Source organism: Eschscholzia californica, unplaced genomic scaffold, assembly GCF_041429995.1.
Source record: "Eschscholzia californica isolate CP2 unplaced genomic scaffold, dmEscCali1.0.p SCAF_3, whole genome shotgun sequence".
NCBI classification, from domain to species: Eukaryota; Viridiplantae; Streptophyta; class Magnoliopsida; order Ranunculales; family Papaveraceae; genus Eschscholzia; species Eschscholzia californica.
This window is the reverse complement of record NW_028238420.1, coordinates 62,913,352-62,929,496: the sequence shown is the minus strand read 5'-3', so window position 1 is coordinate 62,929,496 and position 16,145 is coordinate 62,913,352. Positions and strand designations below refer to the sequence as shown.

The 16,145-nt window shown below is 37.2% G+C and overlaps 1 protein-coding gene and 1 long non-coding RNA gene across 9 annotated transcripts; one reads left to right on the top strand and one right to left on the bottom strand.

The window, feature by feature from the left end:
• The first annotated feature begins 943 nt into the window (after positions 1 to 943).
• EMB1579 (ATP/GTP-binding protein family) lies at positions 944 to 12,221 on the top strand. 7 transcript variants are annotated; one of them, XM_086669114.1, is made up of 24 exons: positions 944 to 1,453; positions 2,263 to 2,357; positions 2,438 to 2,608; positions 3,313 to 3,379; positions 3,497 to 3,573; positions 3,840 to 3,866; positions 4,606 to 4,679; positions 4,931 to 5,575; positions 5,680 to 5,725; positions 6,292 to 6,384; positions 6,477 to 6,532; positions 6,664 to 6,778; positions 7,172 to 7,380; positions 7,476 to 7,539; positions 8,302 to 8,475; positions 8,565 to 8,592; positions 8,690 to 9,831; positions 10,183 to 10,257; positions 10,435 to 10,509; positions 10,597 to 10,902; positions 11,161 to 11,385; positions 11,477 to 11,518; positions 11,716 to 11,778; positions 11,884 to 12,221. In XM_086669114.1, the coding sequence occupies exons 2-24, from the start codon at positions 2,289 to 2,291 to the stop codon at positions 11,971 to 11,973; spliced, it is 3,933 nt and encodes a 1,310-aa protein (XP_086525240.1). In that variant the 5' UTR covers positions 944 to 1,453; positions 2,263 to 2,288; the 3' UTR covers positions 11,974 to 12,221. The 7 variants fall into 7 exon arrangements, with proteins under 7 accessions (XP_086525240.1, XP_086525239.1, XP_086525238.1 ...); XM_086669113.1 differs by having other exon boundaries at positions 1,148 to 1,453; positions 4,913 to 5,575; XM_086669112.1 differs by having other exon boundaries at positions 1,148 to 1,453; positions 4,910 to 5,575.
• Positions 12,222 to 13,509: 1,288 nt separating this feature from the next.
• Positions 13,510 to 15,153, bottom strand: LOC147553075 (uncharacterized). Of its 2 annotated transcripts, XR_015238750.1 has the most exons (3): positions 14,927 to 15,153; positions 14,560 to 14,614; positions 13,510 to 14,342 (listed from the first exon to the last, which is right to left on the bottom strand). It is a non-coding gene; the product is annotated as an uncharacterized LOC147553075 (long non-coding RNA). The 2 variants fall into 2 exon arrangements; XR_015238749.1 differs by lacking the exon at positions 14,927 to 15,153 and having other exon boundaries at positions 14,560 to 14,910.
• Between the last annotated feature and the right edge of the window lie 992 nt (positions 15,154 to 16,145).

The window sequence follows — 16,145 nt, the reverse complement described above, 5'->3', positions numbered from 1 at the left end:
AAAGTTTATCTTCTTAAAGGATCAATAATTTATGCTAACTAATGATGTGTAGTTTTAGAGGGTCGTGTTACTCGTGTATTATTATTTTTGGCGTCTCAATTACACTTAAAACTGTGAAGGAGGGCCACAAGTAATAATGGAAAATATGATGAATTTCACCGGCATCCAACTTGAAGACATCTCATATTCATTTCATTTAGGTATAGAAGTTAGAAGAGAAAAGAAATAACATTTGCAGACGAGTTCGAAGGCAAAGCAGATAAAGTTTACACCAACAGGCTAACACTAGACATAATCAATACTCCCTAATTCAATTCCTTTTTTAGTCTGACAACTTGTATTTGTTTTGAGTGATACATCTGTACATCTTCTAGAAGGTTTAATTTTTTTTACTTAAATATTCTCTCCTAATGTGAACTTATTTCGCTAAATCTCTTGTCACTCCTTTTGATCTTGTCCTCTTAAAAGTCTCATTGTAATTTCTTTGTGAGCTTTAATTCTAATTATTTTGTTTCAGTCTACCCAAAAGCGAGGCAGTAGGGGAATTTTTCGAAGTGGAGAGAAGACCTTGATGAAACCATACTTCGTGGAGGCGGTAGAACATCCACGGGTCTAGGTGGGAAACAAGTCTTACAATCTGAAAGCCGTTATATACACTTGAACCAGTTAGAGTCAATAGACACACAAAGCCTCCTGGGGGGGTCAAACTCGTCCGTCCGACGAAATATATGTGGTTTAATCTCACTCCGTAAAGTTTGGATGACCTTCACTTAAAATGGTGGAGTGACAAAATTTCATTAAACTCAAGTGACCTACTAGGCTTTGGTATTGATGCGTTCATGCCGACCAAATTTAAAGATGTTGCTACTTTGATTGGCGCGCAAAGTTGTCCAGTGTCCTCATTTTGAATAGCGTAAACACAAACATTGACCGCCCAATACCTGATCGACCCAAATAGTTTGGCCTTGGACAAAATCTTGTCACTAGGATTTAAAATTACCTGTTCGAGTCCGCCTGATAATCTCAAGGGACATAAAATTCCAAAGTTTTACTGATCTAATCAGACCCGATGAGGGAGTAAGTCCGTGGTCACCCGACTCGATTCCCACCCCTATACAGGTCGTGAACTTCTTTTCTCGTGAAATACGATATGCAAGCATCATCTACAATGATTGCATTCTCCTTCGTCTATGCTTCATTGATGTTGTTGTTGTTGTTGTTTTCTTGTTTTTCTTCAGTTTGTTAATCCATTGAGAAACATTTTCCTTTTATGCCTCTCGAAACGGAAGTGCCCAAAACAATTTTGTTTTCTCTTACGTGTCAAATCGGAGGTGCCCAAAGAATCAAGTTTGTTTGCTCCTCCCATTGCTGTTCAGACTGTCTTGCATATAAACCGCGCACACCAGTATTCCTCTCTCAAGTCTAGGGTTTTTTTTTCTCTCTCTACAATCAGGTACGTTATCTCTCTCTCTCTCTTCTCCAGCTTCATTTCGATCACCCGATAAATCTTTTCTTTACTCTTTGTGCCCTAATTTCTTATGAATCATTTCATCTTTAGATTTTTCTCTCTCTAGGTGCCAAGTTGTTTCTTTTACGAATTTCTCAAGATTACTTTCTTTTGTTTTAGTCAATGATTTTCAACTTCTCTTAGGTGATGATTCTGCATTATTAATAGGGTTAATTGCTAGTTTATTGCCTCAGTTGCTACAGTTTCAATTTATGGGTCTTACTCAGATTTTGTAAAGATCAAAGATGCAGCTTGGAAATCGTTTCTTTTATCAATTCAAAGGAGAAATGTTACCAGCTTAGGTTTCATGAAGACCATTGGATAGGAACTTTAACATGCCCTGAGATTTGACCTAAAAAACTTATGGAATTATAGCTTGAATGATCTTAAATGTAAATTCAGACCTTTACACATAAAAAGCTTATAAATAGTTTGTTACATGTCTGTTTGTCGATAAAGTTTATGAATTTGGAAAAAAATCATCATGTTTTGGTTTGTCGATAAGTTATTTGCGAAAGTTACTGTACAAAAAGATACCTGAAATCCTTACAGTTGTGAGGTAAACACTTAAAATGAGTATTTTTATCGATGAAAATAAATGTTTTCAGTTAAATTTATATTACAAAATTATTTTGATAGTAAACATGGCTGCCACTTTTCCGACAGTAAATGTCTATTTTGGATAGTTGTTGACGTTTTTGGTTGGTTGTCATTTTGTTTCACTAACTTATCTGTATTGTTATCACGAATTGTAGATCTTTTTGGCGATTGTGTGAGGTAAATGTATCCAAGAGGGAGTAACGCATACGGGCAGAAGTCGTATGCATCACAGAACGCGTACGAACAAAGTGTAAGGACATAATCTAAGTACATAAGAAAATTCTGTCCTAACTTCAATTTAACCTTGACTTCTTTCTTGTTTGTTTGTAGTCTGGACCTGATGGAAGGTCCTTGCCTTCTCGGCACCCAACTATGCTAGGTTCTAGTGGTCAAGAGACAGATATTGGTGGTGGATATAGAGCTCATCCTTCTGCAGCAGCTCATTATGGAAGTCCTTATGGATCAGTTCATGGATCATCCGCTCTTGGCAGTGTTCAGCAGGTTAGATAAGTCATTCAGATCTTCAAAACTTTCGTTTGGATGTAAACCACTTAAAGACTGTTATTTTTTTATACCCTAGAAAATTTTGTAGCTTAATTACATTATCTCCAACCGTCAGACTAAAATATTTTGGTACGACTGTCATTAGCATTGTTTAAGCTTTCCAGCTTTTCAAACATCATAGTCCAGAGTAGCATCCTTTAGCAACTACTGTTGTTTCATCAACTCCTAGCTTCCTTTGGGTGTTACTGTAGACTGTTAATCTTTAATACACTACTTAGTACAAAATTACGACTACATGTAGACAATTCTGTTCTTGCACATTTTTTGCTCAATATTTTCTTATAATGCTTAATTATCAAGGGTTAATCATTACCCGTCTCTGCATCTCTTCTTTCACATGTTCTTGAGCTAGAGCATCTATTCCCCTTATGTCCTGAAACTTCTTCGGATTTCCAGCTTCATTTTTCCTTTTTATGAAAGTTCCTAGGTCTTCGGATTTCCTAGGTCTGTCAGCAAATCTTGGTTTCCAATATTCAATTTTGGATCCCATTGACATCTCAAGAGGCTGCCCCACCTTACAATCTTCCCTTTCTTTATCATATCAAGCGCATATGTTCCGCTTCAATATTACTTCATTTAACTGGCAAGACGACATATCTATTGTGGACTTGACCACTGACCTGGAATACATGCGTTTACAGGTTACAGGAATGAGTTACAAGGGAGCAGGTTCTTCCGCTCTCCAAAGTCAAAGTGGGTATGGCTCAGGTATCATAGACTCTTCCAAGTTTGCATCTGCTGACTATGTTTCATCATCCGTTCATGAGTATGGTCACAAAGGTGATCAATTTTCATCGGGCAATCTTTCTGATTTCTCTTCCATAGACAGAAGGCACTATGACATGCAAAGTGAAACAGCTAGACAATACTCAGATTCTGCTGGTCTTGGACATCAACTTCAGGTACTTTGGTTCCCATCTCTTTCTCAATGCGTATATCTTTTCCGTATCAGAACGTCTTTTTGAACATAAGCATTTTATCTCTTTGAATAAATACACCAATGTGGCACCAATCTGAACGTTTACCTTTTTACCACGATCTTATTTGAATAAATTGGGTGTGGGAGATCACCTGCCACATTAGTGCATTTATTATTCTCCTGTGACTGTGTTCCTTATTAAAGTTCAAAACTTGACCGTTTTTCAACTTCTTTTGTGTCCTGTAACAGCCTGAGATGTACGATCACATTGATCAGGTATACAGCTTGGACTACTCGATGCATTGTTCAAAAAATTCTATGTATGTGTACATGGTTAGCTTTCAATGATTTCACACACACTAAATAACAGACGGTGATTGGTCTCTTGTGGATCTGAGACGAGAGTGAAATGTTTGGGATGTGTTCCATTGGAAGATAATAAAAAGGAGTACTTCTTTTGGATATTTTAACCTAATAAAATGTAGTTCTTTTTTTTCTTTCTGAGTTCTTACACGGATTTTTTTTTTTTTGAAACTTTGAATTAATAATTAAAAGGGGAAAAACTATACAAAGAGGGGGGGGGGGGGGGGGGGGAGGTTAGTGGATATGTTGACCAATCCACGCCTCCCAACTGAAAACAACATCATTAAAGTTAGCAGAACCAATACAATTTAGATTTTTACACGGATCATTTTGAAACATCCCTATTTAGCCAGTTATCTAATAATGAGGATGAGATATTACAAATTTTATGAGAGAAAACTTTTGAGAAAATCATGTGATGATTCACAAATCAGCAAAATATAAAATTTTATGGCATTTAACTTGTGCAATCTATGAAGTACAAAAGAACAATGTGGACCTCAAGGTTATGAAGGATGTAAATTCAGCATGAACAGTTTGTGTTGAAGATGATTTCAGCCTTGTACACCTGTGCATGCATATTTTCTTGCACATACGTATACTGGTATTGGTTTTCTATCTGACGTCTATTTTGCTTTTTAAATCTTACAAGGCTTCACTGCTTAGACAACAGTTGCTGAAATCTCAGTCGCTGCAGTCAGGTTCTCCTCTTGATGGAAATGCTAGGTACTAAAAGCTACTACTATTGACTTCGATTTATGTTTATTGCGTGATAGCATCTGTATATGTTACCTTGTACAATATTTTTTGGTTGAAAATAAGCTGCATCTGGTTCTTTTAGCTAAGTGAGTCTTGAAAATAGCATAGTTTTTCCCTTTTTTCCTTATCAAATGGTGCGACTCTCAGTTGTATACTCTGTTAATTTTAGTACTGATTTATTTTTTTACTACGTTAAGTAGCATTGGCGTTTCTGGCAGACCGGCTGATTATCTTGCAGCACGGGGTGCGCCTGTTCGTCATGCACCCCAAGATATTAGTGCCTACGGTGGAAGAATAGATGCAGATCCTCGTTCTTTATCAATGCTTAGTGGTCTTACTTATGGTGGACAACCTCAGACATCCATTTTAGGGTCCGCACCTCGTCGAGATATTGATGATCTGGTGTATGCGCAAGGTTCTTCAACTTCAGGTTATGGGGTCAGTCTGCCTCCTGGTCGAGACTATGGGTCAGCAAGAGGACTTCGTGGCCCATCACTTGAATCTGATTATCCTGGCATATTGTTACGTGGGGCTGATGCTGGAGCTTCCAGACTGGACGAAAGAAGAGATGATAGGGGTGCTTTTCGCCGAGAGCTAGAAATAAGAGAGGAGGATCGCCGTCGGGAGCACTTACGTGCGCGAGAGAAAGAGCGGGAAAGGGAGAAGGAGCGAGAAAGAGATCGTGAAAGGCTACGCCTTTTGGAGCGCCGAGACCAAGATAGAGAACGCGAGCGTAAACGTGTACCTGAAATTAGGCGTGAAAGAACTCCACCAAGAACCTCCAGAGGTCGACATGGTTCCTCTGTAGGGAAGGAGGACAGACATATAATACGAGATTCCCCACGTCAGGAGACTCTGCATAGGTGGCTCTTGCTGTTCTTTTTGTGCCTCCTATAGTTCTGAATAGATTGGTGCTTGATGCATGGTGCATCCTTCTTAACTAACTCTTTGTTCTCTTATGCTGAAGGCGCCGTTCACCTGTTAAAGAAAAAAGGAGGGAATATATCTGCAAGGTAAACCACATAAGAACCCTAGTAGTTCAGTAACATGGGATACTTTGTCAACCGCGAGGCTGTGGAGTTGACATCTTCCGTGCGCTTCAACTTTGGATTTTTGTCCTTGTCAACCAGCATGTATGTTTTAGGATATGTACAGAACATGTAAAACGCGAGATTTCTGTGGAATTCTTATTAGTGGCGGATAATTTCCAGTACATCGACATGGATGTTTTGGACCAGTTTAGCTTTAAACAGTTCGTTGTATGCAATTTAATGTGTTCGTGGCGACACTTAAATTTGGTTCATCTATAGAAATACGATAATGATGCTAAAACTATTCCTAAAGAGGATTTCTCTAGAGAAGAAGTGTAGCGAGAGCTTAAGATTGTTGAGGTCGCGGGAATCAAGTTGGGGATATGTATTGTTAATTTGTTATAGTAACAAACTAGGGAACATTTACTTGTGTGTTGCTTCAAGTTCAAGCGCATCTCCTCTCATACCTTTCAGTTTTTTCCCTTCATTTTTTCTTGGAGTTGTACATGGAGGTTTTCACTGGTTACTGATGTGGCATTTACTTCCAGGTGCATCCGTCCTGTTTCGTGGATGTTGAAAGGGATTATTTGTCCTTGAATAAGCGTTACCCCAAGCTATCTATTTCACCAGACTTCGCTAAGGTATTGCCTTCATATCTTTTGATTGCATGCTATAACTTGTAAGTTGTAACACTCCTACTCTGGGCAGCAGTTTAACCCCCAATTGTCATTAGGTCATTCTGAACTGGCCAAAGGAGGACCTGAAATTATCTCTCCATACTCCTGTCAGGTACTTGCTTTTAGTCTCATCCCCCTAAAATGCCCCAGTACTTCTCTCCAGGTTTCCTTAATTTTAATTAATATTTAGTTTCACTTAGCGTGACCGAATATGTCAATTGAGAATTTTTGGTGGTGCTTCAGCTTTGAGCATGGAGTTGTTGAGGTAGACAGCAGTGTTGATAAAAATACATCAGCCTCTCAGTTAGGTGCCGAACAATCTGTGAAATCAAGTGGTGCCACAGTGTGGAACGCGAAGGTGTTGACCATTTCATCCTTGTTATTGCACATAAATTGTTTCCTGTGTCGCTACCTCTGTAGTTTAAATATATGTCTACTTAGATAATTTTATTTCCAGTATACAGTATTGAATTTAGGTATCCGGTATTTGTAATATAACTACACCCAGTCTACAACTGTTACACATGCATGTAGAGGTTTAGGGAGTAGTTCACAAGGTGGTTCTTTTAGTCGTTACTTTTGGGCTTATGGATTCAAGTCAACTCTATCTATCAAGACCAGGGAGTTTACAACTTACCGATTCTGTTAATGTTTTTTATCAGTCACTTGTTTTTCTTTTTTCCTTTTTTTTTTCTCTTATAAGTGAATTGTGTAGCATCTTGCTTATGATTCCTTGGTCTTATTATTTCAGGTGATCTTGATGAGTGGAATCAGTAAGGATGCTTTGGAGGAGCTGTCTTCTGATAAAGCTTACGATGATCGTATACCACATATCAATAATATCCTAAGATTTTCTTTTCTGAGAAAAGATCGTGCATTTATTGCAATTGGAGGTAAACAAGATGTTGAAGGAACAGATATATCAGTTGATGATTCCTCTTTAATTAAAACTGCCATTAGGTGAGTATTGCTACTTAAATGTTTCTTATTTGCTTTCTATTGTCTTCAACAGCACATTTATCTTTTGAATCAATAATATATTATCTCCATTGCAGCTACACAAAGGATATAACTCAACTTGATCTGCAGAAATGCCAACACTGGAATCGTTTCCTCGAGGTGATTTCACCCTATAAAGTCTCTCTCCGTATTGTTTTGTTTTTGGTGCTTCTACCTCAATAGCCAATGTATTAGAAGAATATCATGTTACGAACTTCTCTAGTAGCATGTGGGACTGGCAACTGAAGTTTTGCTGCATCTTCCCGTCTTTGCTGCTTAACTTTTAGTCTTTGTGGTGTTGAGGAACAACTTTTTATGTAATTCTCTCTTGCGAGAAAGGGTACTAATGTTGATACATTTTCCATCTTAAACATTTTTCCAGTTTTCTAGTCCAATCATCCATATCTCTGAAAATATGTCTTGCCATATGTTTTTAAGTCTTCAAGATACCATTTAATCAAAAGATTTGGAACTTCAAGTTTCGTTTTAGTAACTGAAAATTGTATGTGGTTTATTTTATTTCGAACGGCTGTGTATCTCATTTTCTTTTAAAATTATGGAGTAACATTTGTCTTGTGTGACTGTGTCGCAGTTTAAATTAGCAGTTGATATGATGTTTTTCTAACACATTTTTCTCTAGGAAAATTAGGCAACACTCAGCAGATATCAACTTGAAAATTCTTCTAGTTCAATTGCTCCATTTTGGTAGTTATTTTAAGTCTGTATGCTAATCTTTCGTTCTAGTCCCTTACACTCATCGATGAACTTCTAATTATCAACTTAAACATTGATGAGCTAGAACTTCTAGTTTATCAACTTTTTCTTGTATGTTAGTTTCCTAATTCTTACATTATGTTTCTTAATTCTAAACTATTTCTGCAGATACACTATGATAGAATTGGCAAGGATGGACATTTTAGCCACAAGGAGATTACTGTAATCTATTTACCAGATTTGTCAGACTGTCTCCCTTCTCTGAACGAATGGAGGGATCAATGGTTTGCACACAAGAAAGCTGCAGTTGAGAGAGAAAAGTATCTTGCACAGAATGAGAAGGTTGTCTTTTGCTTTGTAAAACTTGTTCGCATTTGCTATTTTTTTTTTTGTTTTTTCCTGACTAAAATTTTCTCTGCTAATTTCTTCAGAAATCCAGCGAGAAGGACGTACTAAAAGGTAATTTCGAAAATCTTCGATTGTGTCATTATTGATTGATTGTTGTTGTGGACCCTGTGGTTGTCGTCATGCTTATGTTACCGGACTATTTCTCTAGGGGTACAAAGTCATACTAAATCTGATAAAGATAATGATTCGTCAAAAAGTGTTACAACAAAAGGGAAAACGATAAAGCATGTTAAGGAGGAAAAGAAAGAGCCACATGTGACAACATCCTCGAAACAGGCAATTGATGGCAAGGAAAAGGAGAAAGATGGAGGCAAGATAATCCAAGAAAATACTGCCGAGCAAGAGAAAGGAGTTGCAGATGGCATTAAAGCTGAGAAGAAAGATGACGGAGAAGGGAGTGAGGATAAGAAGATTCCTGTGAAGGAAAATGAAGAAAGTTCTATTGTTGAAGAAGCTAATGTTAAGAAGCCAGTGAAAAAGAAAGTTATTAGGAAGGTTATGAAACAAAAAGTTGCTGGGAAAAAAACAGGTGAAGAGAATTCTGCAAGCGCAGCAGCTCAGAAGGGCGGTGCAGATAAGCCAAGTGTCACTGATGTTACCAATGATCAGGGTGGGACTACTGTTGGTCCTGACGCTGTTAAAATAACGGGGGAAAAAGATGACAAAGATTCAACTGCAAATGAGTTACAGACTGTGACAAAGCAGAAGGAAGTAGAGGTTCAGGAAGATAAAGCCAAGGATAAGACAGACAACGATAGTTCCTCTGCTCAAAAAGTTGGTGTCAAAACCACTGGCAAGAAGAAGATAATTAAGAGGATACCTAAGAAAAAGGTTATGAAATTGGAAGAAAGTACGAGTGCCAAGAAGGGCGATGAGAAAGAGGAAAAGGCAGCGCAGGAAGGAAATGCAGAAGAAAATATGAAGGAGCAGCCTGCAAGTGCAGACAAGGTTGTTCAGGCAAAAACATCAGAGAAGAAAACGCCGACCAAACCGGAAGCGAAAAAAATCGTACCTGAGGAGAAAGAAGGTGGTAATGATAAGGTAGATAAGGAGAAAACAGGGGTAAATGATAAAAAGAATCCTGCTGCTAAGAAAGACACCAAGGCTAGCTCTACGAAGGATACTTGTGATGGCAAGAAGGAAAAAGCAACTGATGAGAAAAAAGACAAAGAAGCTAAAGATGAATCTAGGCGTAAACCAAACAAGGAAGTGAAAGAAAAGGGGAAGCCAGACGAACCTCCGAAGCACCCTGGCTTGATTCTACAGACAAAATCAAGCAAGGAATCCAAAGTAGGTTTTAATTACAAAAGAATACCTTTTTTGTCATGGTTCAAAATGCTGGAGTGTATGTATCGGTATCTTGAGATACCGATGCATTCCTTGTAGTAAGCGTCGTTGGAAGATTTTACACACTTCTAGTATACTTCAGCACCTTCCGGTACTATCAAGATAGTTGAATAGTTAACCATAACGTTTCGCTTACTGAAATTTTTTGTGATAGGAAAGGAATCTGTTTTGTGCTGCAAATTATTGAAATGTATTCATGTGTTCTGATATTACTTTTTGTTGGTACTTGTAAGATACATCTTATCAGAACTGTATAAATCTTATCTTTGTCTAATAAAGGATTTTCTCCTACAGATTCGATCGATGTCACTTTCGTTGGATGCACTCTTGGATTACACTGACAAAGATATTGAGGAATCAACTTTTGAGGTTTGTCTCCTTTTTCTGTTTTTTCAGGTTTCCCTATTTTTCTTGTCGGATTGGTAATAATAGCATTTCTCTGGATGTTAATGACGACTTCCAGTTAACTACAGATAAGGTTTCAAGTTGTACTCTGTATTTGAAATCATTTTCGCCCCATATCTAATTAATTTCCATATTCTGCAGCTCTCACTATTCGCTGAATCACTATATGAAATGCTTCAATACCAAATGGGTTGTCGGCTTTTAACATTTCTTCAGGTTTGATTTGATCTATAAATCTACTAATTTATGATGTAATATGCTTTTTTCCGATGGTATCAATCTATTTGCTTGCTCTGTGTGTAGAAACTGCGCCTATACTTCGTGAATAAAAGGAATCAAAAGAAAAGAGAACGGGAAGAAAATCCCGAGAAAGAACTTGAGAAGTCCTCGAGAAAACGTTCAAAGACATCTGCAGTTACTCGAGTGGAAAAGGATTCTACCAAAGCTGCTAATTCAGATAATAAAGAAGCAACAATAAAAGAGGAAACATCTGGTGATGGGGATGACGTCAATATGGATGACGATGAAGCAGAGGATTATGATCCCGATGAAGAAGCAGATGATGAAGATCAAGAAATGGAAATACCTCAAAATGACACATCTAAGGAGGTAAAGCCGCGCAATGCTTTTTTATTTGCATCACTGATGAACGTGTATACCTGGATATATAATTTATACAGAATCAAATACATGATGTACACCAAATTGAACTATTTTTCTACCCATTTTTTTTCTTGATAAAACACAGACTGCATATAGGCTCCACTTTGAAGCACACCTGAGTTTCTTCGACTCTCAGGTCATTCTATTTATAAACTTATTGAGTCTCTTTAGTGTGTATAGCTGATTTTTTATTCGTATTTGCAGGATGAAAAGGGAGGTGAAATGGCTATTGATGAGGCTAAGCCAGCACAAGAAATACCAAATGTAGAGGTTAAAACTGAGAAATGTGCAGTAGAAGATCAGGCTGAGGGGAAAACTAATGAGATAGGCGACAAATCCAATGATAAAGAGAAAGAAGCAGAGGTGGGTACGGAAAAGAAACCAAAAACTGCCAAGGAGGAGGGAACTGTTGATAAGGAACTATTGCAGGTTTGCCCTTTGAACTTCATTCATTCGATGGACACGAGTCCGATATTTTCTTATACGGCATCTAAAGCAACTCCCTTTATATCTGAAACAGGCATTCAGGTTCTTTGATCGAAATCGAGTTGGATACATCAAGGTATGTGATTATACTTTCTCTTTTGAGAGAATGTTAGTGACTATTGTAATATATACCTTAAGACCCTATTATTAGCACCATTTTAGTCTCACTTGTTAACTAACTATTCAGACGGGTAAAACCCTAATAACATACTACGTAGTGATATCAATGTCCTTCCCCAACAGATGTAAAACGTCTAAATGTCGTTTTTGCAGGTTGAAGACTTGAGATTAATTATTCATAACCTGGGGAAATTCCTTCCTCATAGGGACGTCAAGGTGAGATCTGTTATTGCATTTATTATGTTGCTCGATCCTTCCGCTTTTATTTATCGAAGGGTTTCGGTGTATATAATGGCTGTTAATGTGTCCCGATGAAAACAGGAGCTTGTTCAAAGCGCACTTTTGGAAAGTAACACAGCAAGAGACAATCGTATACTCTACACTAAGCTGGTGAAGCGCTCTGACATATAAGATCGAACAATGGTTGGTTTGACATCAGTTTGTTTTAGGTTTATGTGGTTGTAGTTGAGCACTTGGATGTTTCTGTATTTCAATTTGACAGAAGTGGTGTAGAATGAAGTTCTCTTATCACCCCAAAAAGTTGCTCATCTTTTGAAATTTTTTAGTTCTCCCATTATGTCTATGCTAGTATGGATGGATTGATTTAGTTTCAGTGAACTATTGGTATAACCAACTTATATACAACTGATTTGAGCTCCTCTGGTGTTGCTGCATTATTTTAGGTTTGAATCAGTTTTCACATCGGTCATTCAGATCTTTCTGAATTGAGATATAGAATTGTTATACTCCTTGGCAACCAGTTTTGAAATAGAACTAGAGAATAAAATTTTGATTTTGGTCTAAAAAACTATGGTGATTATTAAAGGTTGATCTTTTTAAGGAAACAAGAAAAATTTCAAGGCATTAAAGTCTTGTAGGGTTGAAAAACTAAAAGTTTATGCCGAACACGGAAAACTTCTCCAGTAAAGCTTTCACGTTACCTCGCACAGAAAGCCGTACGCATCTCCCTCCATGGAAAGTTTAAAATAGAAAAGCCATAGAAGCTTCTTCTCTCTCTTATAATAAGAATTTTTATGAAAACTCGGAAGAAAATTTTATGAAGCTTCCTCCATACTACTGAAAATGTCTATAACATTATTAACATTATTGCTCCAAGAAGAAGTAGTTGAGACATTCATTTCAGCAAACTGGTTTTTCCTTTTACGAGAATACGATACATGTTTAGCTGGTTTCTATCGGTCTCCGTGATCATGATCCTGCGTTGCATGATCAAAGTTGTGTTCCTCTGTGTAAGGGACATATCCTTCATTTCTCTCGTTATTATCTTCCTTAACATCGTTACTCTCGCTATTCACGCTATTGTGTCTATCATCTCCGTTGTCATTATCTCATGACGAACTAGAAGGTGAATTAGTACTTGACGTACTTGTGTCCATCAAACGATCAACATCTTCAATATGTGATGTCCTCATGTAGGAATCAATATTTAACCCCTCTGTAGAAGCAATTTGAGAACTTGACCTACTGTCTGGCTCATTTATTTCAGGTTCCCCCACCTCTCTAATCCGTTCATGTAGTAAGCCTTCTTCACCTTATTCGTAGGATATATCTGCTAGGTCTATAGGCATGAATCCTGGTAGTCTTCTTTTTGGTGTTTTAGTCGTACTCGCATGTTGTAGTGCACAAATATATGTTTGTGAAATCGTTCATGACCAAGGCGATGTTGTCTCAGCTAAAACTTTGCGACCATGTTGCCAGTCAATGTCACTTGATCTGCCTTTACATGACATCTTTAAGATAGAAATAAAAATAAATCAGTTAAGGGGCTAATTGAATTATTTAACTCTAATAACCGTATAACAACCAAAGAATGAAACTTCAGTTTCGGTGGGTCCAAAAATGGAAACATTTCGGTTTGTGTGGAAATTTTATAATTTTGTCAAAATATATGATGAAATTGTGCATAACAAGTCTCTTTAACCATAATTAAGCATAAAAAGATTTTATCTTTATCTAAACAATAGTTTCTTAAGATAGAATTGTAAATTACTTCCATTTTGTTACATAAGACGTTAAAATCAAAATGATCTCCTACCCCCTTCATGACTGTCTTTGTTTGGACGTACATTAACCTTCTGTCGGCCTTAACGTAGTTGTTTCCGTTATCAGTCACAATTTGCACGACATTCTGCTCTCCTACAGACTCTACAACTTCTTCCATAAGTTTTAAGATGTAACTCGAATCTTTTTTGTCTTTTGATGTATCGATGGATTTGTGGAACATAGATTTTCCCTCATAATAAACCATAAAATTAATGATAGACAATCGAGTTGGTCACGTCTACACATCACACATGATGGTGACACCATACGTCTTTCGATTCTTCTTTAGACCATCCATATACTCATTTAATTCTTCAACCTCATCATCGAGAAAGGGTCCCCTCAACTCATATGCAGTAAGAGGCTTTACACCTGGTCCAACTCTAACAATCGCATCAACCATATTATCGTAATAAACATTGTTAGCAACATGTGGTGGAATTCCGTTAAAATGTATGAACTTCGAAATTTCTTTTCCCATCTTCTTTCTAATGTTCCCGAACCCAAATGCCTCTTTTATCCTTTTTTGTCTTCCACCTTGAGGTTTCACTGAATGTGGATCGATTGGTAACTCATCTCTTGGATTGTAAGTATATGGTTGTCTAACACTCTATGTTTTTGCGAAACTCCTTTGTCGTGGCGCTGAACCTGTGTTGACATTAGTGTCGCCTCCTACATCGTAAGTGGATTGACTAAACGATCGTCTTTGGTCACCACTGCGACAATCGTGCAATGACCTTTTGATTAGCAAAAACCAAAAGATAGGGGACTAGTCTGTCAAGGTCGACGGGACTATATCAACACGTCTATGATCTATCTGGTTTTAATATAGTTAGCATGGTATATTTTGATCGAGAGAGAGTCATAAATAGAGTGAATCTAAAAGATCTAGACGACCAAAGGCAAATTAGTAACCATAAAGTACCAACTTACCAAGAGAGTCGAGGAGTACTTCATTGAGAGAGTAAGTCATTATCGTCATTTCTTCCTGGAGAAACAAAAAAAAAAAAAAAAAACTCAATTAAAAAGATTTAAAGTACTGACTTAGATTACAACAGGACACCAAATGTTTCTAAATTTGTTAAACCGAATGTTTAGTTTTAGGATGTTGAGCCGAACCAATAGCTCAGTCCTGATCAAAACGAAAAATGATCAAGGGTACAAAAATTCATTTCAGTACTCTAACCAGACTATAAGTAACAAACAGCTAAGTTGGTTTTTAGAGCCAAAATATATATACAGGAAAGTAGTACTACTAATAAATAGAGTGAAAGAAAGATAATCAGATCTTTGCCCTCACCATTTGAGAAGTTCTCTTTCTCAACTAACAAAGCAAACGTTAACTTCCCACTAATCCCTTCCTCCTCCATTAAATGAATCATGGTTGTTAAAGTGGAAAGAGGGAGAGAGATGATTTAGAAGATTTACTAAGTGATGATATTTATAGAGGTAAATGGGTCATATGCACTTCAGTAATATATCAATTTACAAGTTCAACAAAAGAAAAATATATCAATGTACAAGACTAAATTTTTGGAAACCCATGGTTGGGATTGAAAGGAATAATAAAAAAGAAAAAGTAGTCTGGAATCAAACAAAACACCATAAAGGCTGGCTGTCAGTCTACCAACATCTAAGCTCCATTATTGTGATGATAAATCAAAAGGTGCACAAGTCACAATGACTACTCTTTCTGCCTTCACACTCCACTAGACTCAGCATTTCGTTTTTGTTGAACTAGACTCAGCATTTGATAACTCACTCTACAGGGAGGGCTAGAAATTCCATATGTACCCTTCCATTATATGTACATGACAGGTTTATATAATAACATGAAATCATAAGAGTGACTCCAGTAAGGATGGGGCTCCGCCCCAACCGACTGCTTCAGTCGCCCCTAACATTAGGGGCAACTGAAGGTTCCCGACATGACCGTTGGGATGATCTTGGTCGTTGGAAAAATCCAACAGTCATGATCTTTTCCTATTTTTTTCGTTTTTTTGATGTAATTAGTTTTAATTTTTTTTTCAACTCTAAAAAAACTTCCACATTAATAATTAAAATACATTGAACGAAAGTGTCGGCCCCTGAATAATTTTTCAACTTTAAAAAAAAAATTATTTCGAAAATAGTTCAAACACGTGTTTTGTATATACACAAAACCACACACGTTTCTCGCACACCAACAAAAGCGCCACACATGCATTTCTCACATAAATAAATTTTCGGCCTCAAGAGAGGTTGTGGTTGGAGCTGAAATTTTGAGGCTGAGGTGAGGTAAAAAAATTTAGATGAAAAAGTGCTTTTTTTCGACCTAAAACAGACTGCCATTAGAGTTGCTCTAAAGACTTGTGTTCTATATCCTCAAACTCTAAAGGGGGATTGTCGTGAGGAATACACAAAAAGGAAGTTGGGGTATTGATCAAACTTTGCGCCAGAGCACAATTTAATTCAACTTAAAATTGTGATGTATACTTCTTTTTACCTCTTAATCTTTCTCTTCACTTTCACAAATTTTC

What these genes read in the sequence shown, in the direction of transcription:
- EMB1579 (XM_086669111.1), top strand. Translation starts at nt 2,289, where the DNA reads ATGTATCCAAGAGGGAGTAACGCATACGGGCAGAAGTCGTATGCATCA. An exon ending in TGTACGATCACATTGATCAG is followed by an intron (nt 3,867 to 4,605) that starts GTATACAGCTTG and finishes AAATCTTACAAG; the next exon opens with GCTTCACTGCTTAGACAACA. An exon ending in TTAATTAAAACTGCCATTAG is followed by an intron (nt 7,381 to 7,475) that starts GTGAGTATTGCT and finishes TCTCCATTGCAG; the next exon opens with CTACACAAAGGATATAACTC.